At 40.8% G+C, this 22,404-nt stretch overlaps 2 protein-coding genes across 4 annotated transcripts in view; one reads left to right on the top strand and one right to left on the bottom strand.

The window, feature by feature from the left end:
• The first annotated feature begins 3,917 nt into the window (after positions 1–3,917).
• LOC120024895 (solute carrier family 22 member 18-like) lies at positions 3,918–16,559 on the top strand. Its single transcript, XM_038969248.1, has 11 exons — positions 3,918–4,142; positions 4,243–4,451; positions 5,913–6,010; positions 6,300–6,445; positions 7,567–7,699; positions 7,789–7,901; positions 8,124–8,234; positions 13,308–13,408; positions 14,108–14,209; positions 14,434–14,554; positions 16,095–16,559. The coding sequence occupies exons 2-11, from the start codon at positions 4,311–4,313 to the stop codon at positions 16,280–16,282; spliced, it is 1,254 nt and encodes a 417-aa protein (XP_038825176.1). The 5' UTR covers positions 3,918–4,142; positions 4,243–4,310; the 3' UTR covers positions 16,283–16,559.
• Positions 16,560–16,722: 163 nt separating this feature from the next.
• Positions 16,723–22,404, bottom strand: part of LOC120024894 (cysteine--tRNA ligase, cytoplasmic-like) — a 31,724-nt gene continuing 26,042 nt past the window's right edge. For 2 of the 3 annotated variants that reach the window (XM_038969247.1, XM_038969246.1), the window contains exons 13-20: positions 21,214–21,311; positions 20,552–20,741; positions 20,042–20,110; positions 19,627–19,708; positions 19,428–19,508; positions 19,193–19,320; positions 18,536–18,619; positions 18,306–18,434 (exon numbers count right to left, since the gene is read on the bottom strand). In XM_038969247.1, coding sequence (XP_038825175.1) covers positions 18,306–18,434; positions 18,536–18,619; positions 19,193–19,320; positions 19,428–19,508; positions 19,627–19,708; positions 20,042–20,110; positions 20,552–20,741; positions 21,214–21,311 — 861 coding nt within the window. Of the gene's footprint in view, positions 18,435–18,535; positions 18,620–19,192; positions 19,321–19,427; positions 19,509–19,626; positions 19,709–20,041; positions 20,111–20,551; positions 20,742–21,213; positions 21,312–22,404 lie in introns of all 3 variants that reach the window. The other variant, XM_038969245.1, reaches the window with a different exon arrangement.

The following is a 22,404-nucleotide window of genomic DNA, read 5'->3' as shown; positions in this document are numbered from 1 at the left end:
CGTTCCTTCCAGGCAGTGTTGGGAAAAAGTATCCATTTGTCATACTTGAGTAAAAGATACCTTAATAGGAAGTTACTCAAGTAAAGGTGAAAGTCACCCAGTAAAATAGTACTTGAGTAAAAGCATAAAAGTATTTGGTTTTAAATATACTTAAGTATGAAAAGTACATGTAATTGCTAAAATATACTCAAGTATCAAAAGTAGAAGTAAAAGTATAAATAATTTCAAATTCCTTATATTAAGCAAAGCAGACAGCAACATTTTATTGTTTTTCAAATTTACGGATAGCCAGGGGCACACTCCAACACTCAGACATTATTTATAAGAGATGCATTTGTGTTTAGTGAGTCCGCCAGACCAGAGGCAGTAGGGATGACCCTGTGTTCTCTTGATAAGTGTGTGAATTTCACAATTGTCCTGTCCTGCTAAGCATTCAAAATGTAACAAGTACTTTGGGTTGTCAGGGAAACTGTATGGAGTAAAAAGTTAAATATTTTCTTTAGTAATGTAGTGAAGTAAAAGTAATAGTTGTCAAGAATATAAATAGTAAAGTAAAGTACAGATACCCCAAAAAACGACTTAAGTAGTAATTTAAAGTATTTTTACTTAAGTAATTTACACTGCTCCCAGGTGGGCTTCAAGTCCTTAAGAGAGTGTGGAACTAACATGTCGTATAAATGTTAGCCTTATGTCTTAACCTATTTTATCAGCTTTATTATAATTATGTTTTGCTGTATCAACATATCAACTGATTTAAATGGTTGGTATTTAGTGAGGCCACCAAAAGGCTCTGACTGCATGTGTGGGTATGGATTTGGGTATACAGACCCGCGAGCCACTGCGCCCCTCATGATGAGTGCAGATTTTTTTGTGACCCCCATCCCTGGTCTAGCTCGTCCCCACACACATCCTGACAGACCAGCAGGCCTTTACGCCCGGCCCAGGACCCCGGTAACAATTCACAGAAGTAAATCAATGTTCCCTTTTATAGCACAGCATGTTTTGTTGTGACAGAATACATTTAGGACATCTTTACTGACTGAGGTTGTATGTCCTGAGCGGTATTTGTTAGATTGTCAGAGTAACCATGTTTGGGAATAAGCAATATCGTTAACTTAGCTTACAATACGAACAGTTGCGATTATAGCATGTAAATCTTGGTGGGGCAAAAAAAAGTGGGATGCATATGTAACAGTTTAACTTTAGTCCGTCCCCTAGCCCCGACCCGGGCGCGAACCAGGGACCCTCTGCACACATCAACAACTGACACCCACGAAGCATCGTTACCCATCGCTCCACAAAAGCTGCGGCTCTTGCAGAGCAAGGGGAACCACTACTTCAAGGTCTCAAAGCGAGTGATGTACCCGATTGAAACGCTATTAGCGCGGACCACCGCTAACTAGCTAGCCATTTCACATCCGTTACACATACCAGCAAAGCCACAACACAACAATAAACAATACATTAATTACACTATAACGGTGGCAAACGATGCCCACAAACTGTTAGGGCCTACATAAATCTGTCCCAACAGCAGTCCCAACACCTTATCACTGCTACACCTGGCTATCAGCGGAGCCTTGTCTGGCAGCGAAACAGTTCATTCAGCCTCATTTAATGCCTTTAAAAAAAACATAGCTGATACGGCTGACAATTGAGATGTACGAACTATGTCATAAGGGAACGACAAGTGGATAAGAGGCAATCCGTAATTTCAATTAAGACATTAATGAGCGAGCTAGGACGGACGTAGTCAATATAACTATTTGTTCAGCACTTTTGAAATGTACAGCAACAGAATTCAGAACATGGGCCATTCTTACAGTATTCTCTCTGTACACCAAGTCAGAATCGTAGGATAAATAAAGGGGGCATATAACCAGACAATGAAAGCTCTTACAATATTCGATGATTACATTTCTCAAAAACAGGTTATAGGCTACATGTGCACCACCAAGTCAGAACAGTAGGCAAAATTAAGAGGTGAAAATAGGCCAAATTATTAGGGTGAGGCACTTGGGCTACTAACAGCTTACTACACAACATACACTTAGTATTACTTCCTTTGCTACAGTATACATATCTCTCTGGCACTTGAACAGGAAGGTGGCGTGGCGGTCCTCCGAGGGCAAATTTTGTCATCAAACTTTGTCAGCAAAGTCTTGTATTCTCTGGATTTATGGGGCTTTCAAGACAACTGGGAACTCAAGAAATTATCAGTGATCTTCAGGTCGTAGCTCTAGAAAGAGACCCGAGTTCCCGATTTACAATTCCGAGTTGGATGAAAGTTCTAAATGTATTTTCCCAGTCGTAACTCGTTTACCCGAGGTCCCAGTTGTCTTGAACTCACTAAAGTCAGATTTTGCACTTCCGTGTTAACAGTTGTTTTGAGCATGGCACAAATCATGCTTCATTGACAGCATGGCCAATGTTGAATGTTTATCATTTTAAACTAGGAAAAGAGACCCCCCTTAATTTTAGACTTAGGACCACACAGCCACTCCACTGAATAGTAGGCTAATGATTGCTTTGCAATGCTTGCAGTTAGCCACTGATTCCTTCCAAACAACTCATTGTTGAATTTGCGATTTCCAACTTGTTGTGTAATGTTTATGTCCAATGGCCGATGAGCACCGATACGTTTTATCTATAATTTCTCTTTATTATTTCTCTTCATATGACAAGGATTAAAAATTATTTGCCAGTAGATTGTCGACTTGATTCATGATGTCATCATTTAGCTAAGATTTTGAAAGTATGATGTTGACATGATCAATCGAATCAAAGCTACTGTAGATATAATGTAATTTGACATCATTTTATCTGTGGCCAATGACCTTGAGGCTTCTTGTATGGGCACTTCTAGTGTAACTATGAATTTTCGAGTTCTACCCTTAGACTTGGCGGTGACGTAGTGTCCCCATGAGTGACAGAGCACTGAGCCAATCAAGGTGCAACGCCAGCTATTTTCTGCTGGCTTGCCCCACCACCACAGAAAGCACTGAGCTAGGCAGAAACACCTGCATTTGGAACTGCCTTACTCAAGAAAACTAAAAAGAGACCATGTTTGTATGCGGCTTTATTAACTCAATTATAATATATATTTTTTTACATTGTTTGCAAACTGATATGTGCCACGTATTAATGCCAAAATAACATAACAATAACAATCTATATTTTTTGCTAAAAATGTGGGGCTCAAAACAGGTGAGGCTCTGCCACACCTGTCCTGAATGACGGGTCGCCATTGAATATGAACATAGTCATTCTCAACAATGATGAACTTTAACCAACTCAACACTTGTCACATGTAAGCCTACCCGTACATGACGACCTAATAGAAAACTGAAATCTAGTAGTCACGCCACTTGTGGTTGTGTAAAGTGGGAGGACTCTCATGTGGAGTTAGCTGGGTTTCACCAATGAACTTCTGGTTGAGAAGTCAGAATAAAAGTCCACTACTGAAACTAGAGGAAAATTAAGAAATTAATACAAATACAGAGCAAGGTCCCCAACTGAAAAAATTTGTTATTTTATTTTTTTATTAAGAATTGAATATATTTGAACAATATGGCAATTAATTCGACTTCAATGAGTTCATCATGAATAGGAAGTACTATTATCTATGGTCTTTATCCTATATCCCGCCCGCTTCACACACACACACACACACACACACACACACACACACACACACACACACACACACACACACACACACACACACACACACACACACACACACACACAGGGAGTTTGGAGGAATAGCACAGGGTCAGCGCCCCTGGAGCATTTAAGAGGTTAAGTGCCTTGCTCAAGGGCACAACAGCATGAGTTCATGAGAGCTTTTATTTTGAAGCCTGAAAACAGGAAGTTCCGTTTTTGTGCTGCCGGCAAACATATTACATCATCTAAAGATCAAAGTACAAGAACATAGGGAAATATTATGCGTGAGAAATCATTCCTAAAGTTAATCCTTACGAATTGCTTTATTGAATGAACGATGGCGTTTGACCGTCACCTTTCTTTTCCGGTGGGGCGCTCATAGTGTGAAATCAACATCTGCATCGGTAGTAACGGCAGGAACACTTTTGACGGATGTATTATGCATTTATAAGAACTTCGTCTTCAGATAAACAAAGGTAAGTGTATTTAATCTCAATACTTGACAGCCACAGTGTCGGCATTATATTGTCTTATGCCGTTGTTTGTTATTTCATCATTTATTTATCCTTGTTCCAGGTTTTCCAGGAGGCTATTGTATGCAAGAGGGTGGACCGAATTGGGTTTAGGCTTAACGTTACAGTAAAATGTCACGAGTTAAATCAGACTCACCCACCGCCGTTACCGATGTACATACAGGCTCAAAGATGCAGAGAGTAATTTACGTTACTTACCTCATAGCTGTCCTGGATATCACATGCATGTTTTTACAGTTTTCCATCACTCCTGTAAGTATTTCTGTTTTAATGTCTATTCTAGTACCCAGGTTACAAAAGTGGTTGTTTTTGTTGTTATATGATTAGCCTATATTGAGAGTTGAGAAAGAAAACAATGCAGTTTATTTCAATACTTTCGATATCAGAATTGCTACAAATAGTAGGCTACGTGTGATATGCATTCATTTGCTGTTATTCAAATGTATTGTAGATATTTGCCATTTGCTAATAGGTTTGAACAGTTATAAATGGCCTTGGGATTGTTGACATAGGCCTACATCTAAAACAATAGATAGAAAAATGGCCTCACCTGGGGCTTCTTGAGGGCACCATCGTTTTGGATAAAGGATTGTGACTATGCGCTTTGAAAGCAGTATATCTATGACAATCTAGTATGAATTAATTACAGTGGCGATTTTAGCATGTAAATCTTGGTGGGACCATAAAAAAAAGAATGTGGGATACATACCAGCAAAGCCACAACACTAAACAATATAATAATTGCACTATAACGGTGACAAACGGTGCCCACAAACTGTTAGGGCCTACACCTTAGGCCCTAACAGTTTCTGTCCCAACACCTTACCACTGCTACACCTGGCTTTCTGCGGAGCCTTGTCTGGCAGCGAAACAGTTCATTCAGCCTCATTTAATGCCTTTTAAAAAAACATAGCTGATGTCTCCCTGGAAAAGCCAGACTGACTTGCTTAAACAAATGTGGTTTCTACAAAAAATTGAGATGTACAAACTATGTCATAAGGGGACGACCAGCGGATAAGAGGCAATCCGTAATTTCGATGAAGACATTAATGAGCGAGCTAGGACGGACGTAGTCAATATAACTATTTGTTCAGCACTTTTGAAATGTACAACGACAGAATTCAGAACATGGGCCGTTCTTAGCATGGCACAAATCATGCTTCATTGACAGCATGGACAATGTTGAATGTTTATCATTTTAAACTAGGAAAAGAGACCCGTAATCTTAGACTTGGGACCACACAGCCACTCCACTGAATAGCAGGCTAATGATTGCTTTGCAATGCTTGCAGTTAGCCACTGATTCATTCCAAATAACTCATTGATGAATTTGCGGCAATCACGGCTCAACGCTCCGTATTTTCCGCTGGCTTGCCCCACCACCACAGAAAGCACTGAACTAGGCTGAAACACCTGCATTTTGGAGCTGCCTTACTCAAGAAAACTAAAAAGAGACCATGTTTGTATGCGGCTTTATTAACTCAATAATATATATATTTTTTTTTACATTGTTTGCAAACTGATATGTTACAAGTATTAATGTCAAAATAACATGCAAAACAGGCAAGGCCCAAAAAAGTAAAAATATTTTTTTATTATATTTTGCAAAACATGTGGGGCTCAAAACAGCCCTGAATGACAGGTCACCACTGATTAATTGTTATAATATTTAAAAAATGTATATGTATTTACGTTTGAACTCTCACCATTCAGTATTTGGCGAAGAAGCTGGGATTTGACACCTTATGGATTGGCTATTTGCAAACCATGGTTGGTGTCGTCCAATTGTTGGGAGGCCCGATATTTGGCAGGTGAGCAAAACTCTGTTGAATGAAATACATAATCTGTTACATAACCACAGTCTGTATCTTTAATCTCCAACCCTGGTCAAAGATGCACAATTTGCTGCTGGCAAATTGAGCTTTAAAGTGCTCTCACTTAAATGTAATTGAGTTATGGTTCAATGACTCGGGGCAACGAACCATACAGAGAGGGCTTATCAGACCTGAGTCCAGACACAAGATCGCAGCTGGTATGTGTTGGTGGCCATATGTTGGCAGATGTCAATATAGATCAGTGTTATTTTTCTGTTGTCGGTAGGTTTGCAGACCTTTTTGGTGCCAGGGCAGCAATGTGTCTATCCTGCACTGCCTCTGTAGTCTACTATGGGTTACTAGCGATAGCTGACAGTCCTCTCATGCTCTTCATCCACAAACTCCCCGCTGTCTTGATGCATGGCTTGCCTGGTAAGTGCTCCACTGCCTGTTGTTTATTTAACCTTTATTTTAGCAGGGAGTCCCATTGAGAGCAAGGTCTCTTTTTCAAGGGAGCCCTGCATGACATGATCCACAGCAATTACACAATCACAGTTAGAGACAAATATACTAACTGTTGTTCCCTTCATACTCAAACTCCCAGATAAGTCCCCAGCGTATGTACCGTGCCTAGGACCTACTGTACTAGACAGCTCTCTAACAGATCCTTTAGGATCTATTGTATTAGACAACCCTCTAACAGATCCTATAGTATCTACTGTACTAGAGACAGCTCTCTAACAAATCCTTTAGGATCTATTGTATTAGACAGCCCTTTAACAGATCCTATATGATCTACTGTACTAGACAGCCCTTTAACAGATCATATATGATCTACTGTACTAGGATCTCCTGTACTAGACAGCCCTCTAACAGATCCCATAGGACCTACTGTACTAGACAGCTCTCTAACAGATCCTATATGATCTACTGTACTAGACAGCTCTCTAACAGATCCTATATGATCTACTGTACTAGACAGCTCTCTAACAGATCCTATATGATCTACTGTACTAGACAGCTCTCTAACAAATCCTTTAGGATCTATTGTATTAGACAGCCCTTTAACAGATCATATATGATCTACTGTACTAGACAGCTCTCTAACAGATCCTATATGATCTACTGTACTAGACAGCCCTCTAACAGATCCTATAGAACCTACTGTACTAGACAGCCCTCTAACAGATCCTATAGGACCTCCTGTACTAGGATCCACTGTACTAGACAGCCCTCTACCAGATCCTATAGGACCTCCTGTACTAGGATCTACTGTACTAGACAGCCCTCTAACAGATCCTATAGGACCTCCTGTACTAGGATCTACTGTACTAGACAGCCCTCTAACAGATCCTATAGGACCTCCTGTACTAGGATCTACTGTACTAGACAGCCCTCTAACAGATCCTATAGGACCTCCTGTACTAGGATCTACTGTACTAGACAGCCCTCTTAACAGATCCATATATGTCTCTCTATACCCCATATGTTCCAGTGTTACTAAAGTGTGTATAAATCTGACTTGTTGTGCTCCTCTCTCCTCCTCTCACCAGGAGCCCAGATGGTAGTGACTGACCTGACAGAACCTGACAAGCGGGCAGATGCCCTTGGCAAGCTGGGCCTATGTTTTGGCATTGGCATGGTTGCTGGCTCCACCTTGGGCGGTACACTAAGCACACGCTATGGGTGAGTGAAGCACCTCAATGCTCACAGATTCTAGTCCAATCCAAGAGCTGGAATTTAGCCGTGTGACATCCCTGCTATGGCTTTTCCAGGGAGACATTTGCTGCTTGTGTAGCTGCTGGAGGGAGCTTCATCAGCTTCCTGTTGGTTTGGACGTTTATCCCTAAACACACTAAGTTACAAGCGCCACAGGACAACACAGACAGTAAGACTCTACACCTACCTCACAACACACTATTCACTCTCTAAAGGGTTTGTGCGTGTGTGTGTTTGTGTATGGGTGTGTGTGTGTGGTGCAAAAAATAAAATTTCTGCTTTATCTGACACTTACTGTGGCCTGTGTGACGTGGGGACATCCATAATGTGTGGTATTTGACACGTGACTTCATATGTGAGTTGCGTGTGACGTATTTTCCTGGTCCTGCAGAGAAGAGCAATGCCAAGTCAGTCTTTGACCTGGGTGAGATCACCAGACTGATGAAGTTCCCTGGTGTGGCCAAAACCTTCATGGTCAAGATCATCTCAGGTCTGCCATCAGGTGGGTGTCCTCCACTGTGACCTATAAGAGTTGTCTATTCTCCACCTGTCTTAGTTTAGACTCATCTGAGGGAGACCTAATCACTTAGCAGGAATGTGTTGCTGTAGAACTGGAACCAGTGATGTAGTGAAAGGGTAAAAGCACGTAACACAGTTTACCTACAGATTTTATTTGGAGAAAAGCATTTATGCACACTTAACACAAACCAATGTTCAGCGTTTAACAATCTTTTTTTTTTTTTTTTTTTTTTTTTTTTTTTTTTTTTTTTTTTGGGGTGGATCAGCTTAATATTGCGGAAAGAATGTTGCTTCCAATGTAATTGTCTGCATCATTTCCAATCCCCCATATTTTTTGGGGTAAATATATATATCCATACACGCATGCATACATATATACATATATACATACACATACCTATATAGACATACATACTTTTTTAAAGAATATACCTTTATTATTATTCCCCGCAACCCTACCACCGCTCCCCCAATTGGAGTAAACTAATAAACACTTCTGCTTTTACCTTCAATTTATACATCTTATACCTATTTTACAGACACAGACTACTTTATAATAGTTCTCTCTTGTTTGTTCTTAGTCCTTCCTCTATTTCTGTTGTCCATCCAATTTTATTTCCACTTGTAACTGTGCTATTTCACAAAAGCTCCGCACCTATACACATTTCACAGATCCCGTATGCCCTACATTGTTTATCTTGTTATTAGTCCCACCCTTCAGTTCTACTCAACCCTTCCCATCTATCTTCCAACATCATCCATTTCGGATTTTTATTTGCCATATATTTTTCAACTGTGCTGTGATGCTTCACAAAAGATTTGAACCTTCCTATTCTCATAGCTTCTACAGATTGTAAATTAAAAATAAACATTTTTGCTAAAATAATTATTATATTATTGATTGATTGACTATGGCTTTTCAAATCCCCCAGTATTGCTATCTGTAGCGTTAGTTCTAGGCAAATGTTGCAATTCTTCAGCCATTCCTGGACCTGTGACCAAAAACGAGCTACATATGGACAATACCAAAATAAATGATCTAATGACTCTGCCTCCTCACAGCAGAATCTACAGAGCTGGGAAGATTGTATACCCCATATATATAACATTCTATTAGTTGCAAGAATTTTGTACAATAATTTAAATTGAAAAATTCGAAGTTTTGAATCCGGCGTTGTTTTGCGTATCAATTCATAAACCATGTGCCATGGAATGGGTACATCGAACATCTCTTCCCAACTATTTTGCAATTTATATGGCACAGCTGTCAGTTTTTTGGTCCTTAAATGAAATTGGTATATGTTTTTATTTATCACACTTTTCTTTAACCATTTATGTTCTTTAATACAGGGCCGACATACAAGTTCCTTACTTTTTTCCCCTTCTACTTGCCTCTTCCATTTTTGTGGTAATGCTGCAATTAATTGGTTGTAATTTTGGGTAGAGCAGACATTTCCATATGTCTGTGTGAGCTGCATGTGTGACATAACTCCACCAGTCCTATTTATGATATCATTCACAAAAATTATACCTTTTTTAAACATTTCTTCGATAAATACAGTTTTTTTATCAATTACTATATTTGAATTTAACCACAATATTTGTTGTACTATTTGTTCCGTCCTTTCAGGTGGATTAAACTGAAATTGCAACCAACTTTCTAAGGCTTGTTTAAAAAATAAGGATATTTTGGAGATTATTTCCTTTTCAAACAACCGAAAGTGAGCAGGTGTAATCTGAATAAAGGGAAAAAGGCCCTTCTTGAACATAGGATGAGACATTCGTACCAATTTACTAGAGAACCAGTTTGGATTTAAGTATAACTTTTGTATGACTGATGCCTTTAGTGAGAGGTCTAATGCTTTAATATTTAATAATTTCTGCCCTCCGAATTCATATTCGTTATATAAATAGGCCCTTTTAATTTTATCTGGCTTGCCGTTCCAAATAAAATGGAATATTTTTTGTTCATATAATTTAAAAAGCAGGTCACTAGGTGTAGGCAAAACCATAAGCAAATAGGTAAACTGTGATATGACTAAAGAGTTAATCAGGGTGATTTTTCCACAAATAGACAAGTATTTTCCTTTCCATGGTAGCAAGATCTTATCTATTTTTGCTAACTTTCTATAAAAATTTATTGGAGTGAGATCATTTCTTTCTTTTGGGATTTTTATACCGAGTATATCCACATCTCCGTCAGACCATTTAATTGGTAAACTACATGGCAATATAAAATGTGTATTTTTTAGTGATCCAATACGTAATATGGTACATTTATCATAATTTGGTTTTAATCCAGAGAGGATAGCAAAGGTATCTAGATCCTCTATGAGGCCGTGGAGAGACTCTAGTTGTGGTTTTAAAAGAAAACATGAATCATCAGCGTACAATGACACTTTAGTTTTTAAGCCACGGATTTCTAATCCATTAATATTAATGTTTGATCTAATTTTAACAGCTAACATTTCGATGGCAATAATAAATAGATATGCCGATAGTGGACAACCTTGTTTTACTCCTCTAGATAGTTTAAAACTTTCTGAGATGTAGCCATTATTTACTATTTTACACCTAGGGTTACTATACATAATTTTAACCCATTTTATAAGAGATTCCCCAAAATTGAAATATTCTAGGCATTTATATATAAACTCCAGTCGTACTTTATCAAAAGCCTTTTCAAAATCAGCTATGAAAACCAGACCTGGTGTCCCCGATATTTCATAGTGTTCTATTGTTTCCAGTACTTGCCTTATATTATCTCCAATGTATCGTCCATGTAAAAAACCTGTCTGATTAGGATGAATAATATCTGACAAAACTTTTTTTATTCTATGCGCCAAGCATTTTGCTAGGATTTTTGCATCACAACACTGAAGTGTAAGAGGTCTCCAATTTTTTAATTGGACTGGATCTTTATATATACCACTTGGGTCCTGTTTCAGTAATAACGATATCAGACCTTCTTGTTGCGTGTCTGATAATCTACCATTTATATAGGAGTGGTTAAAACAAGCTAATAATGGTCCTTTGAGTATATCAAAAAAAGTTTTGTATACTTCCACTGGTATGCCATCCAGCCCTGGAGTTTTCCCATCCTTAAAGGCCCCAATTGCATCCAGCAGTTCCTCCTCTGTAATTTGGCCTTCACATGAACAATCTTAATAAAAACTACAACACCCATCTCAACCAATGTTCAGCGTTTAACAATCTTAATAAAAACTACAACACCCATCTCAACCAATGTTCAGCGTTTAACAATCTTAATAAAAACTACAACACCCATCTCAACCAATGTTCAGCGTTTAACAATCTTAATAAAAACTACAACACCCATCTCAACCAATGTTCAGTGTTTAATGACCTTTTTATATACACTGCTCAAAAAAATAAATGGAACACTTAAACAACACAATGTAACTCCAAGTCAATCACACTTCTGTGAAATCAAACTGTCCACTTAGGAAGCAACACTGATTGACAATAAATTTCACATGCTGTTGTGCAAATGTAATAGACAACAGGTGGAAATTATAGGCAATTAGCAAGACACCCCCAATAAAGGAGTGGTTCTGCAGGTAGTGACCACAGACCACTTCTCAGTTCCTATGCTTCCTGGCTGATGTTTTGGTTACTTTTGAATGCTGGCGGTGCTTTTACTCTAGTGGTAGCATGAGACGGAGTCTACAACCCACACAAGTGGCTCAGGTAGTGCAGCTCATCCAGGATGGCACATCAATGCGAGCTGTGGCAAGAAGGTTTGCTGTGTCTGTCAGCGTAGTGTCCAGAGCATGGAGGCGCTACCAGGAGACAGGCCAGTACATCAGGAGACGTGGAGGAGGCCGTAGGAGGGCAACAACCCATCAGCAGGACCGCTACCTCCGCCTTTGTGCAAGGAGGATCAGGAGGAGCACTGCCAGAGCCCTGCAAAATGACCTCCAGCAGGCCACAAATGTGCATGTGTCTGCTCAAACGGTCAGAAACAGACTCCATGAGGGTGGTATGAGGGCCCGACATCCACAGGTGGGGGTTGTGCTTACAGCCCAACACCGTGCAGGACGTTTGGCATTTGCCAGAGAACACCAAGATTGGCAAATTCGCCACTGGCGCCCTGTGCTCTTCACAGATGAAAGCAGGTTCACACTGAGCACGTGACAGACGTGACAGAGTCTGGAGACGCCGTGGAGAACGTTCTGCTGCCTGCAACATCCTCCAGCATGACCGGTTTGGCGGTGGGTCAGTCATGGTGTGGGGTGGCATTTCTTTGGGGGGCCGCACAGCCATCCATGTGCTCGCCAGAGGTAGCCTGACTGCCATTAGGTACCGAGATGAGATCCTCAGACCCCTTGTGAGACCATATGCTGGTGTGGTTGGCCCTGGGTTCCTCCTAATGCAAGACAATGCTAGACCTCATGTGGCTGGAGTGTGTCAGCAGTTCCTGCAAGAGGAAGGCATTGATGCTATGGACTGGCCCGCCCGTTCCCCAGACCTGAATCCAATTGAGCACATCTGGGACATCATGTCTCGCCCCATCCACCAAAGCCACATTGCACCACAGACTGTCCAGGAGTTGGCGGATGCTTTAGTCAAGGTCTGGGAGGAGATCCCTCAGGAGACCATCCGCCACCTCATCAGGAGCATGCCCAGGTGTTGTAGGGAGGTCATACAGGCACGTGGAGGCCACACACACTACTGAGCCTCATTTTGACTTGTTTTAAGGACATTACATCAAAGTTGGATCAGCCTGTAGTGTGGTTTTCCACTTTAATTTTGAGTGTGACTCCAAATCCAGACCTCCATGGGTTGATACATTTGATTTCCATTGATAAGTTTTGTGTGATTTTGTTGTCAGCACATTCAACTATGTAAAGAAAAAAGTATTTAATAAGAATATTTCATTCATTCAGATCTAGGATGTGTTATTTTAGTGTTCCCTTTATTTTTTTGAGCAGTGTATATTTATATATTTATTTTTTTACATGTTGTCTTTTTAGTGTGTCTGTCTGTGTTTGCATGGAGTCCTTTTTAAAAACCTCACGGGATTCTGTCTCAGGTATCTTTCAGGTCATGTTCTCTGTTATCGCTATGAACTTCTTCCAGCTGGCGCCAGAGCAGAATGGCTACCTTATGGCCTACTTTGGGATCGTGTCAATGGTATGGAGCAAGGATGCTCACGACCTATACATTTAGTCATTTAGCAGACACTCTTATCCAGAGACACATTACATTTAGTCATTTAGCAGACACTCTTATCCAGAGACACATTGCATTTAGTCATTTAGCAGACACTCTTATCCAGAGACACTTTCATTACATTTAGTCATTTAGCAGACACTCTTATCCAGAGACACATTATATTTAGTCATTTAGCAGACACTCTTATCCAGAGACACATTATATTTAGTCATTTAGCAGACGCTCTTATCCAGAGAGACTTACAGTTAGTGCAGTCATCTTAATATATATGTGGTTGTCCCAACTAGCTCAGTCATTTTTCCTCAGTGAAGTAGTTAATCAGCTGTTAATGTTAGTAGGAAAAGACAAGTGTGAGTGTGAGTTTGTTTCTTTTATACTCTCATTGTGGCCTCTTTGTTTTGTGGTATTTTGCACCTGTGCTGCTAAATTAGCGATGACGTTGTTTGCGCGTCAGCTCGACTGGCGATCCCGTGTTCACCACGTTATTTGACCACTACATTCCTGGTTAGGACAACACGATGTATTTACAGTAATTCAGAGTTTAGATGGCTAAATTCTCCTGAAATCTCCAGGATATCAAATCCCCTCCCTCGTGGGAACAGGATCTAATAGAGCAACTCTGGTGAGAAATGAACTTTTTTGGTCCAATTTTTCCAGGTAATCCAAGGGGGAGTGATTGGCTGGCTGACCTCAAAGTACTCTGAGAACTCACTGCTTCTCCTCTCCATCGGCATGTCAAGTCTGGTGGGCCTGGCTCAGGTATAGAGGATTCATTTCATCTTGTGATAAATGCAGGGTTGTATATATTCACCGTAGCAAAACGTACACAAAAAAAAAAATTTAAAAGGGGGAAAAAGCACTTGGACAGTTTCACAGTCTCTCCCCGTTTCAGTTGTTTTATTTCCGTTTGGTGCCTAATGAATATGACCCTTTTGTAAAATCTTTGATCTTAAAAGGTTAACGTTTCGTTCTCTCCTTGGCAGGTCTTCATGGCTAACGTGTTCCAGTTCTGCTTCATCGTTCTGCCCATGATGTTCTCTCTCAGCGTGTTCAACGTCATCACTGACAGCATGCTGACAAAGACTGTGCCTTCCTCCGATACCGGTGAGACAATTAAGCGTTTCAAACACATACGTTGAGAAATGTGTAGGGGGGCATCAGTTAAATCAGTAAATCATTGCCTAACCTAACAACAAAAAAACGTTTAAGAAAAATCACCTACCGAGAAAGAATCACAGTTGGTGTCGTAACATTCTGAAAGAATCACACTAGGTGTCGTAACATTCTGAAAGAATCACACTTGGTGTCGTAACATTCTGAAAGAATCACACTTGGTGTCGTAACATTCTGAAAGAATCACAGTTGGTGTCGTAACATTCTGAAAGAATCACACTTGGTGTCGTAACATTCTGAAAGAATCACAGTTGGTGTCGTAACATTCTGAAAGAATCACAGTTGGTGTCGTAACATTCTGAAAGAATCACAGTTGGTGTCGTAACATTCTGAAAGAATCACAGTTGGTGTCGTAACATTCTGAAAGAATCACACTTGGTGTCGTAACATTCTGAAAGAATCACACTTGGTGTCGTAACATTCTGAAAGAATCACACTTGGTGTCGTAACATTCTGAAAGAATCACACTTGGTGTCGTAACATTCTGAAAGAATCACAGTTGGTGTCGTAACATTCTGAAAGAATCACACTTGGTGTCGTAACATTCTGAAAGAATCACAGTTGGTGTCGTAACATTCTGAAAGAATCACAGTTGGTGTCGTAACATTCTGAAAGAATCACAGTTGGTGTCGTAACATTCTGAAAGAATCACACTTGGTGTCGTAACATTCTGAAAGAATCACACTTGGTGTCGTAACATTCTGAAAGAATCACACTTGGTGTCGTAACATTCTGAAAGAATCACACTTGGTGTCGTAACATTCTGAAAGAATCACACTTGGTGTCGTAACATTCTGAAAGAATCACACTTGGTGTCGTAACATTCTGAAAGAATCACACTTGGTGTCGTAACATTCTGAAAGAATCACACTTGGTGTCGTAACATTCTGAAAGAATCACACTTGGTGTCGTAACATTCTGAAAGAATCACAGTTGGTGTCGTAACATTCTGAAAGAATCACACTTGGTGTCGTAACATTCTGAAAGAATCACACTTGGTGTCGTAACATTCTGAAAGAATCACACTTGGTGTCGTAACATTCTGAAAGAATCACAGTTGGTGTCGTAACATTCTGAAAGAATCACACTTGGTGTCGTAACATTCTGAAAGAATCACACTTGGTGTCGTAACATTCTGAAAGAATCACAGTTGGTGTCGTAACATTCTGACAGAATCACAGTTGGTGTCGTAACATTCTGAAAGAATCACAGTTGGTGTCGTAACATTCTGAAAGAATCACAGTTGGTGTCGTAACATTCTGAAAGAATCACAGTTGGTGTCGTAACATTCTGAAAGAATCACAGTTGGTGTCGTAACATTCTGAAAGAATCACAGTTGGTGTCGTAACATTCTGAAAGAATCACAGTTGGTGTCGTAACATTCTGAAAGAAACAGTTTAACATTGAAGTGCAACTTCTGTCTGTTTTGCTCTGGACATTTTTCTGATTGGTTCTCTTCACTCTTCTGCAGGCACGATGCTGGGCCTGTGTGCCTCTGTGCAGTCTCTGCTCCGCACCATCGGCCCCACGATTGGAGGCTTCTTGTATCACAACTACGGAGTGGCCTCTTTTGGGTTCATCCAGTTTGTCGTAAACATGGTCGTGTTTGTGTTTATGCTTAGAAACATGGTCAACAGCAAAGATGAGCACAGAGAATGACATTCCACCGACTTAAATACATAGGGCATTTTAAAAGTGACCTAAATATAGTTTTATATTATCAGAGAATTTTATTATATTTCTATAAATGGACAAAAATATAAAATGCAACAATTTCCTAGATTTTACTGAGTTACAGTTCATATAAGGATAAAAAAATATACAGTATATGTGAATATTGTACTTGTGATTTGATATTCAATAAACAGGAACGTTCAGAAGAACAGTTGTTTACTGGAGATGCCACTTACATATAAAATCCTTTGTTGATTCTGCAGATGTGATTTTTGTGTTTCTGTCAAACAGAAGGTGTGTGTGGGGCATTAAACCCAATCTATTAGTAACTAGTAGATGGTCACTGCTGTAGTTGTGTTAGCTCTACAGAATCTCTATTTCATATTTACTCAACCATTTCAATAACTGAAGATACAAAACAAATGTTTTGTTAAAATGTTTATTTCAAGGTCTCACACATTCCATATTCCTATAAAAGATTTCTCATCCCTCTGCTATCGTTGCAACATGCCTAACACCTGCTCAAAGCATGTTATTTTGTCATGTAAAAGACCAAAACCCCCAAGGAAGCCTCTGTAACAAATGTTTCTGTAATCATCTCTGCATTGCAATCGTGCATTAATTCAACTTCACTGTCCTCTCAGTCATAATATCAGAATAAAAAAAGGAATGATATGCAGTCATGATGGGGAGAGGGAAATGAAACCTCAATGGACGGCTGTATGACACGCTGCCAACCAATAACAGCACTTTGCAGTGGAGAGCTAAAACTATCATGGTGTGACTAGTCAATCTACAGCACATGGAAGCCTGGGCCAACAAAGGGTTTCAGAGGACTCATTTCCCCTTTCAACAGACAACCTGTTGCCTACAGGGATAGTTCACCTGAATGTCATGTTTTCAGCTTGCAGGTTGTCGGCGGGCCAGGGAGAGTCTACAACTAGTAGGTTATTATTAATTAGCTAAAACAACCACAGACACACTTTAGCATCGCCATCGATTACCCCCAGGTGTGGTTTTACGCAGAGTTCATTTTGGCACGCAATTTAGTTCAAGCTAAAGGTTATCAATACCAATCTTAGCCGCTGGTAGCTGTAGGAAAGTAACTGAATGCAAACCGTAGTTGCGGTCAATCACCAAAAAAACAAACAAAATGTATCAATTAGTGATTTTGATTGAACCAACCGTTTAAAGTGACCCCATGGAGTGCAGTGCAAAGGAGCCCAGGTTTTGTGCCAAGGTCTTAAAAACAGTGGGAGAGTGGATTCATCTCCTCACCTTCCACCTGCTCTCAAGTAAAAGAGGAGGAGAGGAGAAAACAACCATCCACCATATTACCTTCACCGTCCTGACGTGTCAACTCAGAGGAGGCTAACAAAGAGATCATTCTTTAGACTATTGAAACACACCCAGGGTCTCTCTGGCCTCAGCATCACCAATAGTCAGGCCCTCCAGGAATTCACAGTGATTTTTTGTGTAATTTGCTGAGAGAGAAAAAAAAGCTTTATTTTGCTGCTGTAATTCTGCCATTCTGATTGAGGGAAGAGTTTTGTCGTGTGGCTTGGATGAACTATATTATGCGGTAAATGTGAGGTGATTGGTTGAAATGGCAAGCGCTCTTTTTTGTACTGCGGTGATGGGTACATTTTATGAGATAATATTGCGACGATTTGACTGCTTTATTCAGAAATAGTGCGGTGATTGGTCAAATTTGCAAGCCCTCACATAATATGCAGGGAATTGTTGATTTAGCAAAACAATTATTAGAGGAACTGAATAACGACAAAACTATCGCTATGGGCGGAGCGTGGGAGGGGCGGAGTAGCGTCCTCCAGGGGGCGCGTTCAGCAGGACGCAACGTTTCGGGAACGTTCAGATAGAAATATGCTATGTAGAACAAACATGCTTCTCTCTGACATGTAGATTAAGGAATCATGTCGGCTCCAATAGTGGCGTAACTATCTGCAACATTCCAGAACGTTTGACAACTGAACGTGGCCCAGGACTCTCAGCAGCCATTCTGATTGGTCTGGAGATACTCTTGGTGCAGTTTCTCCTGGACCTCGTAGAGTTTCCGCAGCTTCTTGGTCTGTCCCTTACTGAGATCCTTCCCCTCCACATCACGCGTGGGGAAACCCTGTTGGAGGAGCAGAACGGGCCTGTCAAAACACTTGATATTCAATAAAGTCTTGTAGCCACTCAAGATATCAAGGAGGTATACAATTGTTGTATATTTACCGTTTCATCAAAGCCGGAATACTTGTCGGTTTCAGAGCGGAACATATCGCATGGGGAGATTTTCATCTTTGCAAGTTTGGCCAACTGTGATGAAACAACCATGAACAGAGACACATCAATATACCTGCATTATTACTGCTCTCAGATCAGTTAGCAGAGGGGACACATCAATATACCTACATTATTACTGCTCTCAGATCAGTTAGCAGAGGGGACACATCAATATACCTACATTATTACTGCTCTCAGATCAGTTAGCAGAGGGGACACATCAATATACCTACATTATTACTGCTCTCAGATCAGTTAGCAGAGGGGACACATCAATATACATACATCTAGACATGAGGCTGATAATATCAGTATTACTGCGCTCAGATCAGTTAGCAGAGGGGACACATCAATATACCTGCATTATTACTGCGCTCAGATCAGTTAGCAGAGGGGACACATCAATATACCTACATTATTACTGCTCTCAGATCAGTTAGCAGAGGGGACACATCAATATACCTACATCTAGACATGAGGCTGGTAACATCAGTATTACTGCGCTCAGATCAGTTAGTGGAGGACTCGGAAGACAAAGGACTCTCCCATTGAGGGAATTCCACCAAAGATGAGTCCTCCTCTATCCATCTCTATGGTCCTACTAACCTCCTGCTCCTGCTTCTTCTTGGCAGCCTCCTCTTTCTTGTTCTTCTTCTCGTCCTCCATCTTCTTTTTCTCATTCCTCTCCCTCAGCAGGGTCTCTTTATCCACCAGCTTCACCACAGTGGGAAGACCTAACAATGACAAGACAACACAGCCAGTCATCACTGTGGCTGCTACTAGTTTTCGCTGATCTATTGAGTGTGTGTGTGTGTGTACATATTGTGGTCAGTGCATTTACCTTCATGGTCTTCTAGACGCACCCCCAGCTCAGGTAAGGTGTCATTACGGACCACGTCACACAGCTGTAGCACCTCTGTCACTGAGAACACAGACAGAGTCAGTCACCACGTCTACAAGCCTCACATTTCTAGCGGCAGACAACTGGGTTAAATTAGTAGTATTTTTGTTGAATAACTTGGGAGGGAGGAAGTATTTACCATTCTGTTCTCTGGCGATTTTGCGAACAGATTCTCTGAAGTCTGACAGCACCTTCAGATAGGGCATCACTGTGGTCTCCATCTGCAAGCAGCCTCAGTTAGCTTGACTAGAAACGTCCACAGAATCACAACGTCTACGAGAACACGGATATAATAACAATATGATTTATTTTAAAATACAAAGTGACTTAGTCATACATACATACATACAGTACATACATACATACATACATATGGGTGATCCCGGGAATCAAACCCTCCATCCTGGCATTGCAAACGACATACACTACCAACTGAGCGACAGAGGACCACTACAAACTGAGGAGAAATGGTGGTGGCCAATCCCAACAGTATATCATGTTGAAAGCACCTGGACTGCCAAGAAGCAGCCTGGTATCTCCAGGGCAATACTTACATCCACATGGTGACCATCTCCTCCCACTGGGAATCCAATAGGCTCGGACCCTTCAATGGCCCCAAAGGTCTACAACACAGACGGGGTTAGAGAATGTCATCAGAACAAAGGATGTGGTCTTCTGATAAGTAAAATGACAGAATAGGTTACTATCATACCGCTTAGCTATAGTGGTGTAAATATCATGTGACCCGGTTTCACTTTCTACATCGCGTCTCATTTTTAATACTGAATGTATTCTCGAGATGTATGTGATGGCACCGTTGTTTTGTCGACATCAGCTCTGGTCTTGTGAATGTAATACTGGGGTGTATTCACTAGGAACCAAACGGAACCAAATGGAACCAAACAAAAGCAAACATAAACGAAACAGGGAGGAACTAAATTTGTCCAATAGAAACTCATTTTGGCGGCAAAACATTTTTTTTTGTTGCTACGGTGCAAAACATTCTGCAACAGTGTGCAATGAATGAACACACCCCCTGGTATGCTGCACAAGCTCTCCCTCACCTTGAGCATGTCAGTCAGGTAGAGAGCGATGCTCTTCATCAGCATGCGGTTGGGCTGCAGCTTGGACCTCTTCCTACTGGCTATGTAGGTGTTGCTCTGGGTCACCAGCGCCCTCATCTCCTCCATGGTGCAGCGCGTGTCCACGTTGTCACACAGCGCCTCGTGGACTGCTGCCTTCCTCTCATAGAAACTGCAGACAGGGACAATGGAGGAGTGGGCGGGGTTTACTCTCATAGAAACTAGACAGACAAGCCCAATGTGAGTGGGGTTTCCTCTCTAGTCTACACAGGGAGCTGCCACCAGGGGGCAGTCATTCACAACAGATGATTACGTGGTACATTGTTTGATTACTCCCTGACACCTGCAACACGGGGTTGTCATAAAACATGACATTACATGGAATGACAAATGACTACTAAGGTCATATCAGCACTCTTTACCAAAATCCTGTTATGAAGCTTGAAACACTGAAAGCTTATTGAAGCCTTCAGATGTTTACATTTGTGTGCCATGCCTCATAAGAGAGGTTTCAAAAAAAGGTCCTTCCAGGCCACAAGCTCCAAGGGACTTTAACAACCCCATAACAAAGGCATTATTACCAAACCTTCAAAACGAAGTCGTATCGATTATTAACACCAGGCTTGTGACGTTTCTCCTCTCACCTCTCGTTGAGCTCCATCTCCGCTGCCTCCCACTTCTCAAACTGTCCGGTGATGTCACAGGGAGCTCGGAGAATGTCTTTGACGTTGAGGAAAAACTCCTGTGAGGAGAGGAAGACTAAATGAAAAACTCCTGTGAGGAGAAGAAGACTAAATGAAAAACTCCTGTGAGGAGAAGAAGACTAAATGAAAAACTTCTGTGAGGAGAAGAAGACTAAATGAAAAACTCCTGTGAGGAGAGGAAGACTAAATGAAAAACTCCTGTGAGGAGAAGAAGACTAAATGAAAAACTCCTGTGAGGAGAGGAAGACTAAATGAAAAACTCCTGTGAGGAGAGGAAGACTAAATGAAAAACTCCTGTGAGGAGAAGAAGACTAAATGAAAAACTCCTGTGAGGAGAGGAAGACTAACTGAAAAACTCCTGTGAGGAGAAGAAGACTAACTGAAAAACTCCTGTGAGGAGAAGAAGACTAACTGAAAAACTCCTGTGAGGAGAGGAAGACTAAATGAAAAATTCCTGTGAGGAGAGGAAGACTAAATGAAAAACTCCTGTTGAGGAGAGGAAGACTAAATGAAAAACTCCTGTGAGGAGAGGAAGACTAAATGAAAAACTCCTGTGAGGAGAGGAAGACTAAATGAAAAACTCCTGTGAGGAGAAGAAGACTAAATGAAAAACTCCTGTGAGGAGAAGAAGACTAAATGAAAAACTTCTGTGAGGAGAAGAAGACTAAATGAAAAACTCCTGTGAGGAGAGGAAGACTAAATGAAAAACTCCTGTGAGGAGAAGAAGACTAAATGAAAAACTCCTGTGAGGAGAGGAAGACTAAATGAAAAACTCCTGTGAGGAGAGGAAGACTAAATGAAAAACTCCTGTGAGGAGAAGAAGACTAAATGAAAAACTCCTGTGAGGAGAGGAAGACTAAATTAAAAACTCCTGTGAGGAGAGGAAGACTAACTGAAAAACTCCTGTGAGGAGAAGAAGACTAAATGAAAAATTCCTGTGAGGAGAGGAAGACTAAATGAAAAACTCCTGTTGAGGAAAAGAAGACTAAATGAAAAACTCCTGTGAGGAGAGGAAGACTAAATGAAAAACTCCTGTGAGGAGAGGAAGACTAAATGAAAGTCTTCCTCTCCTCACAGGAGTTTAACTGAAAAAGAAAGTCCCCTTGTGGTCAGCGGACTCAAACAGGTGCA

Source organism: Salvelinus namaycush, chromosome 30 (assembly GCF_016432855.1).
Source record: "Salvelinus namaycush isolate Seneca chromosome 30, SaNama_1.0, whole genome shotgun sequence".
NCBI classification, from domain to species: domain Eukaryota; kingdom Metazoa; phylum Chordata; class Actinopteri; order Salmoniformes; family Salmonidae; genus Salvelinus; species Salvelinus namaycush.
This window is presented reverse-complemented; position numbering and strand designations above follow the sequence as displayed.